Source organism: Bemisia tabaci, chromosome 4 (genome assembly GCF_918797505.1).
Source record: "Bemisia tabaci chromosome 4, PGI_BMITA_v3".
Lineage (NCBI taxonomy): Eukaryota > Metazoa > Arthropoda > Insecta > Hemiptera > Aleyrodidae > Bemisia > Bemisia tabaci.
This window is the reverse complement of record NC_092796.1, coordinates 46,527,626-46,552,624: the sequence shown is the minus strand read 5'-3', so window position 1 is coordinate 46,552,624 and position 24,999 is coordinate 46,527,626. Positions and strand designations below refer to the sequence as shown.

The following is a 24,999-nucleotide window of genomic DNA, read 5'->3' as shown; positions in this document are numbered from 1 at the left end:
TTCCCTTAGCTGCAGCAGTATACTCACCATCTCCCTATAATTTTTCTGACTCATTGTTGTGCTCTTTGTAATCGCACCCGTTTTCGCCCTTGATTTTTAGCTAAATTAATGGTATTTTTTCAATAATTATCAATCGACAAGCGATTTGATCGGAAAGACTTTTTAAGATCCAGAAGATCCCGGTTTTGGATGTTGGTTCGCGCTATCAAAATATGTGTAAAGATATCATATCGAAGGTGAAACCACGGAGCCATGGATATCGACCCCGGTAAAAATTGGCAGTAGAATCTGTGTTCCAAAATACCATAGACCTACAGCCGGCTGTAAGATTTCCAATAGTTTCTATAGCCGGCTACACAATTTCTTATAGCCATTTATAGCCGATGGCGATTAAGCAACATCCAGGCGATAAAGTGTATGCTAATCGTTACTAATTACGGATTCTAGGACTTAGTGAGTTTTTGGAATACTGCTCTCTTTTTGGGCCGTAGTATCTTGATCTATTTTGCGAGGAAAGCTCCGTACTTTGGATGGATGCCTGCCATTACTAATATATTAGAGCGCCTTCAGTTTCGTATGATACTGTGCAATACCTCTGGTGTGAAATAGTTGCTTCAAGCGCCGTGGCACGCTGCTGCGGCACGGCAGACGGGCAGCCAGCGTGAAACGCGCATTGGCGCCTACAAACCTAACAGGGATACTTCACGCGTTGCGCAATGCGTGAAGTATCCCTGTTAGGTTTGTAGGCGCCATTGCGTCGCCGCTCCGCGTTGTGTGAGGCTCTAATATTTAATCTCGTGGAGTCAGCGTTATTCAACTCATGATTTTGAAATGTTTGCACATGTATGGATTATTCTTATTTTAACAGATGAAAAAAAATTTGTATTAAAGGAAAATATAATGTGTGGTTTGTAAATATTAATGTGGTTCCGTATCAAACTTAATGATTTCCAAAGCCCACGAATTTCTGCACAATTTCTTATAGCCTTTTATAATCGATGGCGAAAAAGCAACAGCCAGGCTATAAAGTGTAAAGCCCGGCGATAGGAACTATAGCCCGGCTGCATAATTTTTTATCGCTTCGTATAGCCCGGCCGTATGATTTTCTCCGCATTCTACAGCCAGCTATATGATTTTCTGTAGCCTTCTTTAGCCGGCTATAAGAATTCCCATGGTATTTTGAAACGCAGCTCTTATCGCCAATTTTTACCAGGGGATTGCGGTTTTTCAAAATTTCCAATCACTACTTTATACATATATTTAATGGGAGGAAAATAATTAATGGACTTTTTGTATGAAATTTTTAAAGAATTTTTTCGAGGTGGCGAAAAAAATTGAAATTTTTTTGGGAGGAATAAAAAACTACCTATATTTCCTATGCGCCCGTATGCAGTCTCTTTACATTTTCTACGCGTCCTCAGCTCGTTTTGAAAAATACGGACTACCACTCCTTCCTGAGGTAATAAACCGGAGAGCTCAAAAATTCGGGGAGAAAAAAATCTGAAGCAATTGGGTCTCCATCCTTCAAGTACCCGCAGCAGCTTGCTTCTCGAAGTAAGGAATGCCGCTCCTTCCATGTTTAACTAAAGAACATCTGCTGGATTTGTTTTTTCTTCTTCTTTTTTTATTAAGGGAAAAAATTCGCCCAAAAGCACCGTCCAAAAGGAAGAGTGCCGAAATACTGCCCCCATGAAGGGCGACCCGGCCCATCGAATACCGGTGCCTACGACAACGGTCATCAGCCGGTGAAGGGTCATCATGATGACCCCTAACCTAGAGTACCTGTATACGGGAGAGTATTGCCATCTCAATCCTTTTGCTACGGAAAAGTGTGCCGCTTTCTGATTGAGCGGCCATCATGGAGCCTCAAAGTTGGACCAATGTGAACAAACCCCAGCCCCTCCGCTCCTAGTTTGGCCCAATGTAAACAAACAAGATGGCGACAAAGTTCTTCAAAGTTCTAGACGTGATTTTGGATGTGATAGAAATTCGTTTAGATTCAACTTCTGAGTTGAGTTTGGATCGAACTTTGATGGATATTTTTGCCTAAAATTAACATTTGAGTGTAATTATCATTCATTTCTCAGCCGACAATACGTGTTCCTCTAGGTCGGGTTTGTTTACATTGGGCCATCTTTGGAGCTCCATGATAGCCTAAAACTGATGAACCAATCAGAGAGCGACACAGAGCGTCGTCTCCCGGACGGAAGAACGTAACTCCATTCCAAGGTTGTCAAATTGTCTCAAACAATCAATTTGTTTACAAGAATGTACTTGTGGGATTTTCGTCCAAAATTTTTCTGATTTTTGAATAAGATCAGAGGAAAAATCAGTGAAATTTTCAGTATAAAATATCCAAGATTCTCCAAGTAAAAATGCAATATCTGACGGAAAATTTGGCAACATTGAAATATAGTAACGTTCTTTCGTGAGGGAGACGACGAGAGATGGCAATACTCTCCCGTATATAGGTACTCCACCTTAAGCGACCCAGCCGCTGGAGATGTTACCTCCGGATACGTGGGGTGAGAACAAACTGGAGGGTCCAGAAATTTTAAAAAAGAGGGTTCTAAACAAATTGGACTTCCGCACCCCGCTCTTCTTGAGTACTGATTCAAACAGGGACGCGTTACATTCCGAACGCAATTAACCCGTGGCGCGGGGGACGCGGAGCGTCGCACAGTGTATCGAGTCAATCAGAGGGGTCGGACATGAAATTTTTTACTAAAACTGCAAATTTTAATGTTTATTTCGTCATATTTTACATTTTAAGGGGTGCTTCTAGAAGAAAATTTCACTAAAAAACTATTGAAACCACTTTTAGAACCTCAGATTTTTGTATAAACGGTGTTTTGAGCGGTTAAAGTCTCCAAATTTGGTCTGACCTCTCCTATGGACTTGATCCACTGTGCGCCGGTGTGCTTTCTCTGAGGCGCACGCTCAACGAGCGCTAAAAAATTGATGACCCTCTCGGCTGTCGGTTCGGGTCTTAAGAGCATCTGCCCCATTCATTCCTTGCGGAATCTGGAGAACGCGGCCCGTCGATGGGCAACGCTGCTGACCTCTCTGCCATCGGTAGAGGCACTTGCCATTCAGCCCCCGCACCCGAGGTTCGATTTTATGAAGTCTGGATAGAGCAGAAATAAAACTTCGGATGTGCGGTTTGTTTCCATAGTGCCCGAACCTTTTCGCTGTTGTTTAAACGTCCGGCCAAAGCGTAACCCCAAATGCTCATGTAAAAAAATAAAATGTTGATTTAGCATTTATAATCCTGGAAAAATGTGCGAGATGTTTCAAATGCTGATTTTACATGAAAAAAAGGTTAACTTTACTTTTGAATATGTTAATTTAACCGTGGTCGTAGTTAAGTTAGCATTTTTTCCATGTAAAAACAGCATTTGAATCTTCTCGCACATTTAATTTTTGTCCGTGTCTTGTTTGCTGGCATGCGCGACATTTCGAGGTTGAGATAAGTGTCACTTTTTAAAGCTTAAATGAAATTTTAGTATTTGCGGGGTTAAAAATTCAGCTTGCGGACAGTATTCAATAGGATTATAGAGTGCCGCCTGAATATTTATTCGAAAATCACTGAAAGCTCCATAAAAGGTAATGTATGGATCGGTGTGAAAATTCAAAATATGTTTTCCCAATTTTACTTTGATTCACTCTTAAAAAACTTGAACTCAACTCTAAAAAAATTTGAGCCGAATTTGATTTTTTTTTTTCAGAAATCTTGGTAGGACATTTATCTTAAAAACTTTTGAAGCGAAATCGGAAAAATTTCATGTTACAATACGCAAGCGGTTGAAGGAACTGAAAGATATAGGCAATATTTTCGCCTAAGAAAATTTAAACTCTACAACCTCATGATAGAAATGTTTTCCAACATCAATATTTTATTCGCCAAACGTCAGGGTTTTTAGCAACTAACATAAGTCAGCCATGGCAAAATTTAACATCTCATTTTTTTTCCTATTTTGACTTTATCATAAGGAGAATATTTTACTATTTCAGTTCACTATGCATCTCACGCATTTTTATTCTGCAACTATGCGACTTTTTGACTAAAGTTAAAAAGTGTATTGCAGCGTTTCAAAATCTCCGATTATGTTTCATTTCTTTATAGAAGGAAACCATCTAAAATTTCTCCTTGTTTTCCTAAGAATATATCTAAATTGGTGTTTCCTTTTGAATGAAAAGAGGATGAACAGCAACTTCGAGCATCGATATTTTTTCCCGAATTCATCCTTATTCTTAACTGAGATATTAATTCAGAGAATTTTGCAACGCTTCATCATCATTAGCACACCTCAGAGACGGCTCCTGGGCGCAAGGTGTTGCGTTGAGTGTCTGAAGAAAGTCCCGACGGGGTTTATGTCTTCTTCGTTCGTTCGTTCATTCGTCCATTCATTCATTCACTTAGCTGCCCGTTCTCTCGTAAAAACTTTATTCGCGTTAAAATTGCCCGGCCTCCAAAAGCTGGTCCACTTATCTCTTCATTTAATTGTAAGTGCGAATTGTGCACCAGCGAATAGATAAAATCTCGTGAGAATGCCCGAGAACACTCATAGGTCTCATATGGGAACAGGCTGGGGCTTTAGATTCGAGCAGAAAGAGGCGGGTTACGTGGTTTACTTGCAGTCATTTTTTACCATAAATAAAAAAATAAACTATAAAAAATGATAAATGTATAAAAAATATTAAAGAGAAATATATATAAATATATAGTGAAAATAAGTGGAAATAAAATCCTTCCAACCCGTACATAAATAATGTTCCTTTTGAGAACTGATCTTTGAAAACATTTTATTTTTATCAATTTTACCGTTCGTGAATACTCTCATTTTCGACCAGGGCCGGATTTTCCTACTTTCCGCCCATGGGCCGTCTGTATTTTGCCGCCCCTTCTCATTCGTTTTGAAACATCAATAAAAACCATCAAATGAACATGCCAGCGGGGGAGGGGTGCATAAGACGCGTTTACTCGTGTTGAACACATTTTTTGGGAAAGCCCTGTCAACACTACTAGCAAAAGGTCACGGAACTTTGCGCGAAAGTTAAGTTTCGTAAACCTATCTCTATGGACAAGACCTTCCATTCATAAGAAAGGAACGAAAAAATTATGAAAGAAAAGAACAGACACAAAATTTGGTTTAATGATTTTAACTTCCGCCGCCGCGCCGCGCCGACCGCACCGTGTTTGGCGCAATGCGTGAAGTATTGACGCAGTCTTGTAGGCGCTATGCATTTCACGCTGACCGCACTGTGTTTGGCGCAATGCGTGAAGTATTCGTGAAGTCTTGTAGGCGCTATCCGTTTCTCGCAAACCACAATAACCGCACTGTGTTTGATGCAATGCGTGAAGTATTCGTGTAGTCTTGTAAGCGCTAATATGTGTTACATGCCGATTGATCGCTGCGCTGAGGGCTTCTCTTTTTCATCTCAAGTCCTCGTCATCATTTCTCCCTAAGTCGCGCCGTTCCAAACCAAATTGTACGTTTGGTTTCTCTCTTAACTCGACTAATTGAAGGTGCTGTCTCTTGTATCACTGAAAGATGACAAAATTAGAAATAACTATACTATCAGGAAATGAGAGATTTTGTAGCCTTTTCTCGTTTGTAATTTTTTTTTTTCTAAATCCGACTTTTTTATACCTACATTTAAAAAATTTGGAAAATTTGCCGCCCCCTAGATTTGCCGCCATAGGCCGCGGCCCATGTGGCCACCCCCTTAATCCGGCCTTGTTTTCGACCACAAAATTTGCTTCTCCAGAAACGTAACGATAACGTGTCATCGATCGAGACGCATTTCAATTAAACTTTTCAAAACGAAGATGGTAAATTATTCTAAAAAAATAACAAAAAAAAATAAATCAATAAATAAACCCATCTACTTTGCGTTTTTAATGAGAAAGCGATAAGTTTCGAACAAACTTTCGGAAGACAACTGCATTCGACTCTGCAGTCTCATTAGCGGCCGAGACAATTCAGCTTTTCCATGGCCCCTTTCGGCTTCTCTTCTTTTTCTTCTTCTCGCCGTCGACTTTAATTAAGCCCCGATTCAGGACCCGGGCCGGAGCAGGCGAGGTGACTAATTGAAGGAATCAGCACTTGTGCAGTATAATAACCTCGATGACGCAGCGCCTATGAGACCTACACCTATGGGCGCCGCCTACACCTAGGCTCCCGAGATGCGAATGTAATGATTAAGTGATTATTTCGAGTGAGCACATTTAGTCAAGCCCCATATGGATGACCGGGGAGTGGATCCTCATATGGAATAGGATGTAAAGGTGATTTCAGAATCCTCACGTTATGTCCTGGACCCCGAAATGGTCAGGGTTCATAGGCCAGTAATAAATATAAAACGTTATTGGTGGAGTCTTATTGCTTTCATTCTCTACAACAAGAAAAAGGCAGGTCCCATCCGCGGGATGATCGTTGAAATTGGTAGACAAAGCTATAGACATGGAAGACAAAACCTATATGAAGGGATCCCATCGGTAGATGTGGGCGGCTGCAATGGCCCAAAGAGGTAGGTAATAGATTAACCAACGGCAACCCACGAGAAACCATTTTGTTAGTCCATCATTTTGCTCCCTCAGTCTATAAAAACCACCCACTTCAACTAATAGGATCGCTCATACTCCTTATGTCTTCTTTGTCTATTGTTTTGTCTATCAATTTCAACAATCAGCTCGCTGGAATGGTCGATATTTATCGGCAATTTTCATAGCAAACAGCACCTTTCCAAGGTCATCTAAAGGAAGAGATGACGCGTTGATGTCTGCAGGGACTCCTTCGATTATTTCTCGTGATAAAACTCCGCACAACTTTGATCCGGAAAAACCATTTTCCGCCAAGTCATGAGCACTACTCGTGGTAGTTGTAGATGATCGTAGTAGGAATAGTAAAAGGAGAGAATAGTAGTGAAAATAGTGAAAATGAAAATCGGCAGATTAGCGGATGCTTGGGCTCGGGCTCAACTCGCGAAAATTTCAATTTCAGTCGCATTATTCACTTTCAACAATTAGCGGTTTAAGTACGGCGTGAGTTGACACTACGTCATGCTGTGGAATCAACTCCATCGTTGCCCAATTTGCCGGCTGTAGGGAAAAGCTTACGTTTCATCATGAAGGTATGTTTTCATACTGCTTGGAAGAAAGCCATCCGCGAAAAAAATTAGTGAGTCGGGAATTAGAAAACCGAGCTGCACTTTGAAATTTTGTGAGTTCGTTTCAAGATAGCCCCAGGGTATTACGGTGTGTAGTTTTCTATTAAAAAATGAAAAAATAAGGGGCGAAAAGATTATGCAGCTCATTTTTATGCTAGTTAAAGACTTCCGATTATTCACCCTCACATAAAGGTGACCGATGAAAGTCGAGTTGAGTACTTTTGCGATAGGGCTTGTCAAACTGGATGATACGTTTCATACAAACTGCTCGACACGTTCTTATCATATATCATTAGGTGAAAATTAGTATTGATGCTGGATGTGTATCTTTCACACTGCAGAGGGTTATTTTCAGGGATCTCTGTAATACCTCGTCCAGCGCTCAATGGAATTTCTACCCCTAGTGAGCAGCAAAGGACCTGGCGGTATTTTATCGGGAGATCTGGCGTGGATGGGTGGAGTGGCGCTGGGCTGGAGCCGGAAGTAGGTTATGGGCACAGAGGCGCGCTGCTTGCTGCCTTCTGCGCGATGCGCCATGCGCGATGTGCACCTCGTTTGTCGAGCTTCGCGCAGGAACCAGGAGTGGACGCCACGCCACGCCGCGCCGCGCCGCCACTGCCGCCGCGTCATCTGCTAGTAATCTCGCTCCGAGCCGGCCGCAACTTTTGCCAGCTTTGGCTTCATTGCCATGGTGCCGCATTCAAATGAAAGAAAGTTCATTCGATCCTCCGACTTTTTACCGAAGCGAGCAGAAACGTCTGAATTTTCGAAATCGAGCTTTTTTTAAAAATAAATATATAAAATTAAATAAAAAGAAAAAATAGCAAGCGACCTGAAAGAGCTGAAAGATTTCGTTACTGTAGGATTCGTCTTATTTTTAAAAAAACAAAAGTTATGAGAGAGCAGCGAGAGCACAAAAATTGCCGCCATTTTTGCCAAATTTGAACTTAATCCAAATCATCTTGCGAGATAACAGTGCATACCGCTGTCCAGTGCAAATTGGCACGCTTTTTGCCGACTGTATGCCGACCATTAACTTTATTTGTTAATGCCTGATACTTGACCACGTGAGGCGAATCGATGGATGCTACATGGATATACTACATCTTACGTAGCATGAAAAAATTAAGACTCTTGTTTTTAGATAATGGCAGAATTTGTTGATCCTGAATCGCACTCATACAAACTAGGATTCTCACGGATGAATATTGAAAACTTTCAAAAAACGGAAGATTTACTGATCTAAATATCCTACAGACATTACAAAGTCCCTTCTCTCAAAACTTCATTTTGCGATTTCATCGCTTTCTCTGGTAACACGGCTGTGCTGGATTCATCACATCATCAAAAGATTCATCATTAAGCAATTATACAAGTCCATGAATTCATGAAGAAAGTTTACAAACTTAAAATTTCGCGCTTGATAATTTCTACTAGACGGCTACCAATTTTTTAAACTTAGAATCAAATCGATAAATATATTAGATTTATCGTTAACAATATTCTGCTTTGTAAAAATGTGAAGGTATTTTTCTTACACTTTCGTTCAAGTCTCTGGGAATATTGCCTCTTATTCGTTTTTCTTTGTTGACTCAATCGAATTGAAAAATAATGACAATAAATAAACAGGTAAGGGACTAAAATCACTTGTCGCATCTCAACTCTCCAGAGTTTGTACTTCATTCGCGTTAGAACTAGGATGCGCCTTCTTATTTAAGTTTCTGCCCTACTGTGTTTGTAATTGGTTACGCTTGCTGATTTTTCAATCGTTGCTGATCTTTCATTCAACTTTATAAGTTGAAATTAAACGGATTGCATCCTATAAAAAAAGAAATTGATCGTGTAAAAGAAGCTTCGAGACTGAACCTCTGATACTGATTGGCTCGATGGCTTCCGACGGAAAACTGTTTAAGTTGAAGAAACGGTGGCAAGTCATTTTTCCTAAAACATTTTTTCCTACTGCAATTTTTCCTAATACTTTTTTCCTACTCGTTTTTTGTCCCATCACAATTAGTCCTACGAGTGAGATATCCTACTGGCTTTTTTCCTAGGGGCATTTGTCCTAAATTCAATTTTAAAACTGGGGGAGCGAGAAAGTAAAAAAACAACATAGGTACCTTACAAGTTAAAGTTGTGGCCGCATACCCGTAAGTAATGGAGCTTCATCCTCCTCCTTATTTATATTCGGCTCGCTGAGAAAACTTTACTCTTTCTGCAACATTTCCCTCTACTCTACTCATGTTTACGTTTCAATTATTATTGGATTATTAGGACTAACATCCTTAGGAAAAAAGCCAGTGGGACTTCTCACTCGTAGGACTTACTGTAATGGGACAAAAAACGAGTAGGAAAAAAGTATTAGGAAAACCTGATGTAGGAAAAAAAAAATTAGGAAAAATGACCTAGCACCGAAGAAACTGGCATCGGATCGTCTGCTCCTCGAGGATCAAGTTCGCTGGCGGGCCGGCCACTCTCGGTGTTAGGTCTCGCGGCTTCAAGTTCAATGGGACTATTCTCATTCTCATTCTCAGTCTTAGTTTCAGTCTCAATCTCATTCTCAATCTCATCCTCTCTCACTTTTCTTACGCTGCCTCCGGCCACTCTTACTCTCCGCGACAACTTTGCCGTCCTGTTCCGTTCCGCACGTAGCGCTCCAGCGAGGTGGTCCACAGCTGCCTTTGAATGGCTCACTGACCTCCAATGGGGTTCCTCTGCCTTTGAATGGCTCACTGACCTCCAATAGGGTTCCTCCAAGCTCTAGCTGCGCCGATTACTGGATTATTTGATGGATTTCAGAGGAGTAGAGAGAAAAAATGGGAATTTAATTTAATTTTTTTCGTTAACAGGATGCATCACACAACTGACTCTCAATTGGACTGCATTTTGCAATTGGGATGTATAAATTCTGGCTCATCTGTAAAAACACTTATGTGCATAGGGAAACTAATGGTACATACGTTGTTTTTAAACAGGGCCGGAATGTATAGGTCCAAATTGCAAAATGCAGTCCGATTGATAGTTTCCTTCGAGATTCTGAAACTAAGTTAGTCTGCTTAAAATTTCTCCGAAAATCTCTAACGCGATCGTGCCACCGATTTGTCAGAGCTTCATCACAAAGTTCATGAAAGGCTCCTAACATTGAATCTGTACTTGTCACTTATAGTGAAGTTTTTGGACAGTCTATCACTTTCATCAGGTTTATTTTTAGCCAGAAAAGGAAAATATCAGTGGCAAGGCCATCATTCTGTGAGAGGATAAACAGTTTTCAAAGAGAAGACATATTTTTTTCTCAAAATTTTCGGTCAATTTTCATTAGTCATTTGAAAATATCCACAAACAATTTTCTGAGATTAGTTTTCTCAAAGAAAAGTAAAAATAAAAATAATCAAATATTTCCGAATTTTGCAATGTGAATACTATTTTTTTTTACTTTTTCTTTTCGATAATTAGGTAAAATTTAATCCCCTTTCCTAACGTCTCTGTTTCACTGAATTCGTCGCATTTTTCACGCAAACCGTGCTTTAAATCCAATCACGCTCACAAGTAGACTGCCTTTTGCAGATAACTACTATTTCTGGTTCATCCGTAAAGCACCAATTATACATAGAGAAATACATATCTACATAAAGAAACTAACAACACGTGTATTGTTTCTGAAATGAGCCACAAATATCAGTTCCTTGGCCCAAATCTTGTTGGTTCCTCAAAATCCGACTTTAAATTACAATAATTATACTCTAAACTCAAGCTGTGCGCAAGTTGAGCTTTTTTTACAGCAGGGTAGAGCCATCCTCAGTTTTCCAATGGTGCAAATCATTCATCAGCGACCGAATAACAAAAGTCAACATCCTTGCCTGAACTTGCGGCCGACCGTAACTCTGCCAACAAAATTCGGGCCCTTATCGTAAAATTCAATCCCAAGTTCACTCTTTTCCAACTTATAACTCCCACTTTCTGCACCTTAATAAAATGACGATATTTTTCTTCGCAGAGGAAGGCGTGGTTCTCGTGCCAAACTGGCACGAAGTGCACCTGCGCACGTGCTCCTTGTTAAAGCAGTGCGCGCCCGCGTACGTGTGTGCGTGTGTCATCGGATGCGAAAATTGGCCTCTTTCATGTGAAGACGAAGCCGCCTCCGAGGACCTGGGTGGCACAGGGTCCCATCAGCTGTCTAACATGCTGATGGACCTATGCCGGCGTCGTACAGTAGATATAAGCGTCCAGCCCACCTTCAAACTAGGGGCTTCAAAGAGACTCATCGATGGAACTGTTGACTGTTGCCGTTCTGCGACTGTTGACTGTTGAAGGTAACCGATGTGCTCGAGATACATCACAGATCAGATCTTGAAATTTTCAAGGAATTCCGTGCAGAAATGGCTGAGAAATAGAAGAATTGGTGCCAGTTTGAGAGCCCCAGTTTGTAAGTGGGCTGGACGCTATATACTGTCGTGCTAAGGAAGAACGTAGTATGAACGTTCAAAAGTTGCCAATTTTCCTTCGATAAAATGTTTATTTTTTAGGAAAGTTTTGCATATTTTCCCCTGAAATTTTCAGGTGTTTTGGATCTAATTGTGAACAAAATTGTCCGAAAAAATGGAGGAAAAGTATCCAGAAGTTTCCCAGTAAATTCGTTTGGTATATTGAATGAAATCGTCGCCCTGCTGACACAAGGGCGTAACTACACTCTGCAATGAACCCTGTCCTCCATACAGCTCAATACTTTTCCGGGCTCATCTCAATGTGCAGTTACGCCCGTATGTCAGCCATGCAAGCGACGAAATATGGCACCGTCTGAAGGCTCATACGGCGTTTTTCCCTAGCAAGGCAGTATAGTTGTCTTTGTACTCGTATCGACTTTCGGATTTTGCCAATTTTGATTTTAGGCACTCCGAGAATTCCTTTTGATGTTTCATTGCAGTTTTAACTTTATTTTCTAAAAACAAACGTTGCAGTGAGTGATCAAGTTGTACATTTATTTTTTGTAGAGAAGTTAATTATTCATTATTATCTACTTAAATGGCTAAAAGGTAAAAATATCAGTGGCCTGGCGTGCTTTGCGATTTATCGATTGATCTGTTATTTAAACCTATGTAAAAGGATCGATAAACGTTCCTAACGAACACCTTAATAATCAATTCTTCAACACATCTTCAAATGGAGAATTATCGATAATCGATCATTCACGCCACGCCACTGGTAGAAATAGATACTTTATCGCTATAAAAATGCTTACCAGCTTATATCGTTTACCAGTTTTATTTAATTTTTAGAAGAAAAACATTAACAAAAATTGGCCTCCGGCCAATTTATGCGCGGCGCTTCGCGCCGCGTACCGGCGCTACGCGCCGGCATTTGGGGGGCTTCGCCCCCCCATCCGCTTAGCGGATTGGTGCGGGGACCGCACGGGACTTTCTCGCTCGAGCCGGCGCTTCGCGCCGGCATAGACACTTTTACTGGAATATTTAGAAAAATACTGCCAATTTTACAAAATCATAAAGTTTGATTGGAATTTTGATCACAGGATAATAGTTATGAAATTTTTATTCAAACCATTGAACTTCATTGTAAATGTCTTCGCGATATGTGGTGAATTCATATATTCGGACTCGACTTGTTGATTTTATGAGGCATCTTCAATTAAATATGTAATTGATTAACTAAGTCTCCTGTCAAAGATGGCGATCCGTAAAAATCTTAGCTTTTCTACGATTCATTAGGATCCATTAGATTCATTGACATCATACTTCAGATACGATTTTATATTATAATCTCTCCTTAAGCACGGTCAAAAGCCATCAAATATCTACTTGAATGGGTAGAATGACTATTCGATGTTCAAATAGTCTTAAAACTAAACGGTTTTCGCTTAGCATCTCCCAAATTTTAAATTTGGCGGGCGAATCTACCTGCTGGAAGGTTCACGACACGCCCGCCAGGAGCGCCATCTCCTTACCGCGTATCCCCGTAACTCAAAGCGAAAACAATAGAGAGCGCCATCGACAAACGTCAACGAGAGACAAGTCAACAAACGTCACGTTATAACAATTATAACCTCCTTTATTAACAAGCATTAAATCAGTCATATTTGTGCCGAATTATTACATTATATTTGTGCTTAGTACCTCGTAAAAAGGAACCGCAAAAGATGGAATCTGCCGGGATTCTAAATTCATTAACAACAAACATATTAGTTTTTAATAAAGATCTAAGTGTGAGTTCTTGGCGTTAGCTTGATGATTCATAGTACCTTTGTAATGTGAGTATGTATCTAATTAGTTGTCTAATTTTGCTTTGTGATTACCTACGGAGTAATTTTGGAAATAGTATATGATGCATTATATAATGCATTTGAATTCCTAGGTTTCACCTGACTCAAAGCGTTTGCTGCTATTATCTAGAAGCGCTCCGACTCATTTATCAGAGAATTGAGCGTTTCCTATCGGCCCCTCTGCAATTATGAGATTAGTCCATGAATCCTTTAGGAACTTAAATTAATGACTCAGATGGTGCTTTTGAGCCAACTTTCAAAGAATTAAAGGCATTTTTTCAAAATCTACAGTCCATGAGCTCTCCGTGTGACCGAAGTGCTCTCCTCGCTATATGACGCGTAACCCTTCAATTTTTAGTTTAGTCCAAAGACCTCGTAGGAACTTAAATTAATGAACCAGGTGGTGCTCTGATGCCAACTTTCGAAGAATTGAAGGCATTTTATTTTATTTTTTTTCAAATTTACAGTCCTTGAAAATGAGCTGTTTCGCGGAGCAAAGTGCCCTACTTTTGGGCCTCGTATCTCTTGAATTTTGAGTTTAGTCCAAAGATCTTTTTGGAACTTAAATTAATGACCCAGGTGATGTGCTTGATGCCCATTGTTAAAGAATTAAAGACATTTTTCAAAATTTACAGTCTTTCAAAATGAGCTTTCCGTGTGATTTTGCTAAAAATGGACAATTGAGCGTAGCCCCCCCAAATTTTAGCGTACCTCAAAATCGTTGAACGTGCATAAGGAGACCATAGATATGGTGTCCTGTGCCAATTTTGAATGAAATCGAACAGATAGATTCTGAGATATCGCTGTAGACAGATTTGGGGGACGCCACACGGACGCGGACACACATTTTTTCAAGTATGGTTATTTTTACTCCTGGGACCTTAAAACGTCTAGAAATGATGAAATTTCAACTTTTTTTTTTTTTTTTTTTTTGGAGGATGACAATACTTCCTCTCTACCCTATGGGAGCGAGAAAGTAAAATTCAGCCACGTCTGCGGATATCGTGGGCTGAGACCACTGCCTGGACCCAAGAATTCCGTGAGCAGGAATTTTTGCGAGCTCAGGTGAGAACATAACTGTTATTATATTGATGGGTCCCAACCGGTCCTGTCTTAGGCGTGTCCGCAGACGATAGTGTGAGTTGAAGAATGTTTACTGATCAGTAGATCAACGACCACCGATCAGAAACCAGATCTCCCGCGCTTCGACCAATGCACCAGATGAGGTCGGAGATGGGCCAAAGAAGACTTTTAAATCGCACCCGGAAACCAGGCCTTCTGGAGCAACTATTGAGGCTTCCGCTGTAATGAGGGCCTGTCAAATGCGGACTGTTCTTCAAACTAGTGATCAAGCTCTGTGACTATTAGCCAACTTCTCCTTGAGGGTATGCGGCCAGGTTCAAGCCCAATTTTAAACCCAGAAAATAAATGAAGGAAGAAATCTTATACGCAAAACTCATACTACTACTCTGTCGTGCTAATGAAAAACGCCATATGAACATTCGAGAGTTACATAATTTCCCTTGATAAGACATGTATGTTTGCATATTTTTCCTTGAAATTTTCAGATATTTTAGATTAAATTGCGTACAAAATTGTCTGAAAATTTTGGGGAAAAATATTCACGATTTTCCTAATAAATTCGGTATTTATTGAAGGAAAGTTTTGCAGCGTCTGGAGGCTCATTAGGTGCTCTTCCTTAGCTCGGTAGTACTGGGTCGAGTTTAATGGAAATGCACCAAGTCGCATTTTTTGGGCAAAAATGAATTGAGAGTTGTCTTGAAATTAACTAGTCGTGAATTTTTGCTATCAAAAATTCTAAATCGAGAAAAATTTTTTGATATATAATAGAGTGATCTCTTTATTTTCGATTCAAACTTGTAGCAACTTGGTGCGACTCTGTTAAACTTGGTCGTCAAAATATTCATCCCTGTACTCGTACTCACATACTTGGGCGTATTTCTACCAAAAGGAACTATGTCGCACGCAATCACTATGCACATAGGTCCTTTTGGCACAAATACGTACACTTGGTCTTTACTGATGCTGAATACGGTGCTTATTTGGACCACATTTTGCAATGAGAAACCACCATTTCTGGCTCATTTTAAAAACAGCATATAAGTCATTGGTTTACTTATGCAGAAAGAAGCTTCATGGAAGAGCCAGAGATAGTGGTTCCTCATTGCAAAATGTACTCCATTTGAAGGATTATGACTGCTAGCAAAAATCTCATCTCATCGTGAATTTTAAATACGGAGGATAATTAATTACTTTTACGACTAAAGAAATCAATAAGAAAAGATAAAGATTATTTCGGAGGTTAGAAGTGCTCGGAATTGAAGAAACCCATACAATCAAGAAATATCGATGGCTAAAGTCGAAAATGCGGGTGTTCGCTCACCTGTTTTCTTTCCTTCTTTTCCCCTCTACTTTCTTGTCGTATTTTCTTTCGAAATTTTGCTACGTTTATTTTTACAAAAACATATCGGAGATTTTGAAACGTTCCGATGGTGACACGCATTTTTCAACTTTATGATTCGGGCTATTAAAACAAATCAATAAAGATTTACGACTCAGTCATTAGAATATCATTCGGGATGCAAAGAAAGGTTCGCTACTGACCACCAAAACAACCTAAGAACCGAGCCTAAACATGCATCATTTACAAGTTCCTCGTGGAAAAGTGAAAGCCCGATCAAAGACGAAAGTGACGCTCTTGCCGGGAGCCTCGTTAAACAAAACCGGCCGTAATGTGTCCCCGTAGCTTTACTCGGGCCTGAATTTCGTTTTTAATTGTCACGAAGAGCGCCTCTCTCCCCCGGCTTCTCTCCCTCTCCCTCATTTCATTCAAAACTTTTACCCGACAGTTTATCATGTTAAACGCACATGCGTCGGATCGTGGATTAAGACGAAACTGGATCTTCAAAAATCGAAAGTACGACGTAATAGATGGGAAAAGCAGGCTTTGTTTACATCTCGCCGATGGGGGGGGGGGAGCGGGGGGTTTGTACGGTAAGGTCTCGTTCATATTGATGAGTGCATCTCTTTGCTATGTTTAAGTGTATTATTAGAGCATTCGTGACTATCCTAATGATCCATAATTTAGGTATGGGCTCTGATTTTGGTTCTAAAAGGGGGTATTTTTTTAATGTGGCTAAGAATCTAAGAGTTTTCTTTCTCTTTACTCGGAGAAAAATGATTTTCTCCAGTCTGATATTCTGACAATTGTGAGTCACTCTCAAATGTTACAAAATTTCCTTTTGATTGTTTTTTAAACCTTATATTATTAGCTGAAAGTAATAAAAATACTCCCTACGCATAATTCTTACGTTTTATTGTAGTCTTATGGATCTGAATAAAGTCATCATCATGGAAGAAAGGACGATGTTCACGTTTCAGGAAACTGACAGAAAAGATTGTGTAATTATCATAAAACAATAACTTGTTACCTCAGCGTTAGCTGAAGAACGTTTCATAATAGAGGCTCAAAGTCTTTGTATTTTAATTAGTAGGTTCCTTTAAAAAAACACTAAACAAAACCGCTACTACACAGTCACCATAATTTTAGCGCCTTTGTTTTGAACAATAACGCTCGTGAAACAAGGTGTATGTAGTGAAAATTGCATTAATTTTTAATTAGATAAATGAAGAGAAAATCATAATGCATAATGAATGACGCCATGTTCCCTATTGGATAGAAAAGTCCTGCTTTTGAACTGTTTACTGAAAATGATTCAATGATTAAAATATAGACACGCACAAATAACCTATTTCTATCCAACATTTCCGATTATTCTGTCCTTCATATTTCATTCATAAAAACAGATTGTGAGTGACGTTATACCCTAACACATGCAACAGTTGCAAATAATCAAAAAAATTTACGATGTAAGTCATAGACTGGTTGCAATGTTGTAATTAGCAGTCCTAGTTGTGTAATTAACGTATCATAATCGTGAATTGAGATCGCAGATCGCAGATTGTTTAAGGTTAGTACGAAGTGCACCGCTAATGTTACCATTATCTTACCAATCTGTCACCTCAGAATACAAAATGATGGATTAGAAGAATGTTTGCAAGAAACGTTTTTTAGTTCGCAAGTACTTGAATAATCTTCCTGAGTCGAGAGTTGATCGATTCGTCAAACGGCAGTTTGACAAATGAGACAGTTTATTGTCTGGTGGCTTCTTAGCCAAATTAATCTTTCTCCATAAAACCGTGGTTTACTGTTTGAATATGCCATTATGGCCTCCACGCGGTAGCTAATGTGCTTTAGAACCAGGCGAGAGCTGCAAGGAATTTAAACAAGGTGTTTTTCGGCTTCACGTTTTATTGTTTCTCTTTATCTCCTTGCTCCTTTTTTAGAGCCGGCAATTACCGCAGCATCCAAATAGAGAAGTTTTTCCCTCAAAAGTAGGAACGGTAGCAAACTAGGGCAAGACGTTTTGTGGCGGTAAAGCACAGTAGGTCTTTGATGTGACACGAAAAGAAATGCGGTGAAAGTAATATTAAATCAGTTCCCTTGGCGTCTCGGACTTGAAGATATCAAAATATTTTCATATTCGGATTATACTTGTGACTTCTTAAATTTGACATGAGAAAGTGAATAGAAAGTGAAAAACATACAAACTGAGCCTCTTTTTTTTTTTTTTTTTTTTTTTTTTTTTTTTTTTTGCAAATCTAAAAGCCGTTCGTCGATTTTTTGACCTATATTTTCTAATTACTAGTTTAAAAAGGTTACATTTCAAAAAAGAAACCAGTCCAAAAAAAATTGACTACTAAGATTGGATTTTATAAAACTGTAAAAACTGTTCAAATTTATACTGAAAATTGTTAACATTGATACAAAACCTAAAAAACATTCATGACCAAAAAGCAAAATCACGAATCTTTATTGCTGCATTTCAAACTTTCCACTCCTATTTTATTTTTTAAGACAAACAAGCCAACTGTACAGTTTGAAATTCGTACAGAATATTTTCCTAGCAGAGGAGAACGATCAAAGATGTTTTTAAGAATTTATACGTTAGATGCTTTTCCAAAGAAAAATTAAACAATGGCGGGAAGTCCACAACATCTAAAACGAAGATGCGTGGTTTTGTACTTTGGCTATCAATTAGCAACACATATACATAAAAATTTACGTAAAATTTTCGTTAATACTCATAATTTTCAAATTCAGCTATCAAAACTTCGCTAAATTGCTAGGTGAGGATTGTGCGAGATAGAGGGACAAAAAGAGGTTCCTAAAATATATTTTTCAACAGCTCTTACTTCTTTCAACTTGCGAGTTCCATGCTCGAGAAAATGATTAATCCACGGTATTTCTGGGGAACTTGTGCCCGATGTGCCCCTTGCCAGACTCTCCGCAATGATGAGGCTTACGAGGTGATTTGATGGACGCCGTATTTTGTGTCAAAACATCATGCAATATACCGCATCGATTGGTTCTATATTTTCAGCTACTCTTCGTTTTTCTCGAATATTGAGATCGCAATTTTGTTGTCAAGAGACTAAATAATTCACTTACCAATTATGACACCACAAATTCAACGTAATATAGGAGTAATTTTTTTTAGAGGAAAACATTGCATTCAATTCTGATATCGAAACTGCACTTGAATAAGATATTTTCTCTCTAAAAAAATCCACGCCTTTATTACGTCGAATTTGTTCGTCAAAATTCGTGAGTGAATTCTTTGGTCTCCTGTCAACAGAATTGTAGTCTCAAAATTCGAGAAATATGACGAGTAGCTGAAAAAATGGAATCGATCGATGCGATACATCGCAAGTCGTTCTGAAACAAAATATAGCGTCCATCGAATCACCTTCAGTTCTTTAATCTACTCTGAAAACTAGAGTCCCTTTATATCCAGAGTTAAGACAACTCGATTAACAGCTAACTGGCAGCCGGCCTTGGCTGGCCATGGAGGCACAAACGAGTGCAACCAAACGAACGATATTGAGGGATAAGGATAAGGAATCCTGCGATGTCTGTCATCCAAAAACGACAACATTAACAAAATTGATCAATTAAAAAGGAAATGAGATTGGTTTGTGAATTATTTCTTGATCTATTTTCATTTTGGACTGATGGAAATAACAATTTACTCTTGATAAACCACAATTAGGTAATATTCCCATTATTTTTGTTCACATTCGAGTCACCGCCATCTTGGTGCACTCGTTTGTGACTCCATGAGTGAGAACCAATCAGAATTGGATTTTTTTAGGCCACTTTCAGCCCAACCAAAGGTGAGTTGTCGTAACTCTGGGTATAAAAGGACTCTACTGAAAACCTAGGAATTTCCGACATGTTTGGAAGTTGGATTTTTCAAATTACAAAATAACCGTCCAAAATCTGGAAAAATGATCAAAATCTAACGAGGTGGCAACTCTGGAGTCATGACGTGGCCCTGGCCATGGCCCTGGCCTAAACCGGTGCGGGAGGCAGGTCGGAGTGCGCGGCCGCGGAGAAAGTAAATTTTTGTCAACAGTAGGCCAAATTTCGCGCCTTATCCTTCAACCTGATCTCACTCTCAATCTCAGTCGGGGCTCCCAGGCTCCGTTTCCGTTTCGACGACACATGTAAATTTGCCTCATCTTCGTCCTCGTCCGCGACGCACATCCGCAGGCCACTCCTCGAAACCGAAATTGGGCCACTCTCATCCTCCACGGCCAAAAATCAAGAATCCGACAAAAAAAATTATTGAAATACGGAAAGGCGATCATGTTAAGTAGCTGTCTCGTGCTTTGACAATATTTTTCAGGGAATGGAGATGTTGCATGTGTGAGGGATTTGCGATTTGACCTATGATTCTTATGTAAAAGTTCGCGAGAAACACGATGGTGTCACTGGTTTTCTCTGAAATCATCTCCCAAGCTCAAAAAAGCTCTCAAAAAGAGGCCAAAATGGAGGGGATATCCCACCCTACCCTGAGAGTCCACCTCTACACCAAAACAAACTCTCCATGCAAAGATAGGGAGCAAATACATTGACAGGGCTGCCACTTTATTCGGGGACTCCAAAACTGAAAACACGGCATCACGCTAACGCTAATGATTTCAGAGAAAACCAGTGGCACCATCGTGTTTCTCGCGAACTTTTACATGAGAAATAATGGTCAAATCGCAAATCCCTCACACATGCAACACCTCCATTGGCCATTGAACGTGAGCAGCCACGTGAAGGGACCTCATGTCCCAGGGGCGTTTCATGGGATTTGTCCCACGGAAAAATCTCACTTGTGAAGTTGGAAAAAATATCGAGAAGAGTCCTTGTGGAGTCCCAAGAACTGGAAGAAGAAAATGAAATTTTGGTTTTTTTCTCATAGGGAAAGAGCCAAGATCTTTCATTCCTGCGATTCGAACTTGAGACAAAGCCCATGAAACGTCCCGCGGAGACAAAGCCTTGAGCGAGTATTGTGAAAATCGATGAAATTGATTGATTGGAGATTAATCACCAACTATTCAATTTACGACCGCCTGCATTCAGTCACTGATTCTCCAATTTCTCCTCACAGAACACATCCTGTGATTCACGGGCGGTGTGGTTTTAATAATAATGAATGTGCGCACTTTCTGACTTTAGCCAGCTCTTATTGATTGTTAAATCTCGATGTATTCGAAAAGAGCTCCAGGTGACAGGGACCTCGCTTTGAAAAAGTGCATGGGTTCACAGGATAAACTGAAAAAATATTGATGAAGAAGTCTCTAAAAAGGGTATATCCTTCAAGAATTCTATCACCTGGCTAGGAGACTTGAACGCAAGGATATAAATATTGTTGAAATTGTTTGAAAAGAAAACTGCTCGTGTAGGGCGTTTAAAATTTTTTTTGTGTATTGTATTACATACCGTGTGAATATGATTTTCATTATTTGCTCAGTTTTACATAAATATGGGGGTGTGCCGGTCCCCTGGCCACTCCGCGACTATTTGTCCTGCCTTATTCCTCGTAAGAGGGAAGTTCAATGTATTTTGTCAATTTGCAAACCCTTCATTCCTCTCATGACGAAATGCAGAGTTAAAAAGAGCTCAATGTATCATCCTAGGATTTATTCACTGGAAAAAAATACACATTGGATTTAGAGTCCAGACTCTTAAAAACATTTACAAGAAAAAATACTCTTGATTCAATCGGATTGTTGCTTAAATCAAGCACCAAGCCTCTTAATTTGAGCAGATTTTCTTTTGATCTAAGCAAAAATCTGATTGAATCAAGAGTATTTTTTCTTGTCAATCTTTTCAAGAGTCTGGACTCCAGATCCAATGTGTTTTTTCCCAGTGTTTGCGAAAATGTTCAAGTAATACCGCCTGAATATTTGCTTTAAATGGACTCACCTGTTGGGTTTTGTAGCCGGTGTTGAAGTTCTTCTCGTTGGAGCCTTGGTAGAAGGAGTTGAGGGAGGGTGATTGAGCGTGGGGTGGGACGGGGGCCGCGGTGGGGATGGCGTTGGGGTTGTTGGCGGCAGAGGCCTGCGGGTACTGCGGGTTGAACAGGTGGGCGTACGACTGTGCTACCGCTGAGTAGACTCCTGGCGACTCCGTGTTTGAGAACAACTCGTTCAAACCCCAACTCGCGAACTCATCGCTGTGCTGCTGCATCGTGTTTGCTATAAAAATCACCAAGAGTGCATTGTAAATTTTTGATTACTTTTTTTTTCAAATCGTTATATCATATGGATATTTTAGAGATAGCATAATAATATTGAGTCTCTCTAAGGGATGTCAGAGCCAGAAATATCAAAAAAATTATTTAAGTTGAAAAACGTCCTTATGATCATTTTCAAGCGTTCAAATCACGCGAATGCATCGGGAATAGTTTGCTGGGGTTCTACCGAATGACTTATTACGTTCTCTGATTGGTTAATTGATCGACCACTAAGAACGAATAGATAGCGAATATCACGTCATTTGGAGAGACAGAATAACGTCATACGAGAACCAAGATAATTTAAGAATGAAGAAATCAAAAAAGCCCTATTGACAACAGTAAAATTTTACCTGCGGGCCGATTATTGAAAGTTTAAAGCAGCCCGACAAGACATCGAATTGCGATATATTTCATGGTTAAGATAGGGCTATGTCTTGTCTTGTCTTGTCAGGCCGACATAGTTTCAATAATCGGGCTGCTGTATTCGCTTTTTCGCTCTCTGCATTAGTTTTTGTGTCTCCTAAAAGATTTTGTGTTGCAAAATTGGCCTTAATTTGAAATAAGCACTTCAACGGGAGAATCACTGTAAGTATCAGTCAGAAAATGACACCGTTGCACATTCATCTACAGGTATCAATCATCGAAACAGAAGTTGGCAACTCAAACGTCTGACATGTAATCATGAGCATGGAGCTTAGAACTAGAACTGTTTTTCTCGATCACATACCTGCTACATCGTTGCGAGGGTAGTAAGGCCCAGATCCGGGTCCAGAAGGACCGTGGATTTCTGGACCGGCGTCGTAGGGGCCAGGGGGCTCGACTTCGTGTGAATCTCCAGGGAAGCTGCCATGGATCGGCGGTCCCGGGTACTCTGGTTCCTCGTACGTCGGTGGCGGCGAGTGGTGGTGGTGGTACACGTGCTTCGGCGGTGCAGGCACTGGTACCGGAACCGGGATATGATGGTGATGGTGCTTAACCTGTAAATTAGGTTCAGATTCAGAATTTTGCTCCAGTAAATATTATTCAATTCCTATGTAAATGAACCCTCGCAAGGCCGAATTTACCATATGTATAAGTGCACTTGGAGAGCCTTACATTGAGAAAAATCATAGTATTCTTGTGTTACTTGTGGTTAACATAGGAAGTGAAACGCAAACCAACCCAAATTTTGTGTTGATATAGGTACAGTTTGTGGGGAATTTAGCGCAAAGAATAATGGAGAGACTTGGAAATTCCTAAGTCAACCAAAGGCTTAGGTTATTTTGAGTCTTACTTCCTGTTTTAACTAAATTTTTGTGTTGAGTTTTCTCTGTATGTAGGGGCCTAAACCACAGAGTTTTTCCCCTTTCCATTTTCAGTGGCGTGGGTAGTGATCATTGGAGGTATGCACTCTTTTAACCGAGAAATTCTCACCAAAATACGTGATTCATCGTGATTTTCAGGGATTTTTCATCGCTGCGGCCCCCATAAAAAGCTGCACTTTGCAAAGAAACCACTATTATTTCCTGTCCCCAAGATAGTTGCATTTAGGGGCACGTACTAATCAGAGTGCCTCTAAGATCCCGAAAATCCTAAATCCGGCCACAAGAACTCAAATAGAAAATAATACAACCACCATCAGTTGTACGCAATTTAATGTACAGTACATAGCACACAGTTTTGTGGTTTTAATATTTTGACAGAGGAATTATAAGCCATGTGAGTGCAGAAAATACAAGCATATCTCACCATGCTGCGTGAGTGGGAAGTCAATACTTTTCCAATATGATGGAATAGTTCAAAAGCGTTTTGAAACGTGATTAATTCGTTGGTCCCTAGAATGATGCATTAATGTCTCATTTTCTTCGTATTCAATTAGCGTGAGAATATTGACAGCTTTAAACTGCCCAAGCTCAAGAATTTGCATGTAACATGCAAGTGATACTTCGCAAACAATACCCCTTGATTCTTTTACCTCCGACCCATTCTACTTCAATTTCAACGATAGCTTTCCCTCAGCCAGCGAATGAATTTTGTGTGTTGTCATTGCAGCTCACAGAACAATGTGATGAATCTACAAACAACGATAAATGGTACGAAAAACACTGTGCTTTACATAAACATATTTTACTCCTAACTATGGGAGGCTCAAGATCGTTTATGATTCTTTTTACAAGAAAAGCGTGCGAAGTTTATTTTAAATTATATTCATGCTCTAGAGAAGGGTACACAGCTAGGTCCTTTGAGAAGAATTCGATGCAAAAACGGAGACGAACAAGCAGGTCAGAGGGGCAACGGTAAGTCCCGGAGCTTAATATTTTCTGTACTTTGATCTACATATATTGCAATCCAATAAGCTGCGACACAAAAAATTATCCGAGCAGCACTAAATTGACAGGTTGAAGGCCTAATAAGTTTTATACGAAGGTATACTTATTGAATAGGGTCCCCTTAAAGAACTTAAAGGTCCCCTTATTGAATATTCATGTACGACGTGACATGCATGAAAACAAAACAAAAATCTCTGAAATAAAAAATTCATATGTGAAAGACTGACGTTTGCGCTACATCAGCACACGATGGCATCATTCAAGTATACTTTTCAACCTTGTTTTTCTACCAGTTGTGTGCTCATCCTCTCATTTGTAAAATTTAGCCAATGTCAATACTTTAATCCAGGTACCGAACGTTCTGTCGCGAGCACAGCCCAAACTCACAAAGTAGGTATTATTAGCGTGTGTCAGTTGCTCTCTTAACAGGGTGCTCCGACATATCAGAATTATTTTTATAGTGAGAGGCCGGATCTAATTTTTAGTTTCATGTGAAAGCACTATATAATTTTGTAATTCACGGCCTCTGTTGATTGTTGCTGTATCACCTGTTAAAAAATCATAAAATTTCAAATCATGCCAACACATAAAA

General features: G+C 39.8%; 1 protein-coding gene across 3 annotated transcripts in view; it reads right to left on the bottom strand.

Moving 5' to 3' along the window:
* Osi17 (DUF1676 domain-containing protein Osi17) overlaps nt 1-24,999 on the bottom strand; it is a 91,490-nt gene that overhangs the window by 8,036 nt on the left and 58,455 nt on the right. For all 3 annotated transcript variants that reach the window (XM_072299948.1, XM_072299947.1, XM_072299946.1), the window contains exons 4-5: nt 22,826-23,075; nt 21,786-22,057 (exon numbers count right to left, since the gene is read on the bottom strand). In XM_072299948.1, coding sequence (XP_072156049.1) covers nt 21,786-22,057; nt 22,826-23,075 — 522 coding nt within the window. The remainder of the gene's footprint in view (nt 1-21,785; nt 22,058-22,825; nt 23,076-24,999) is intronic.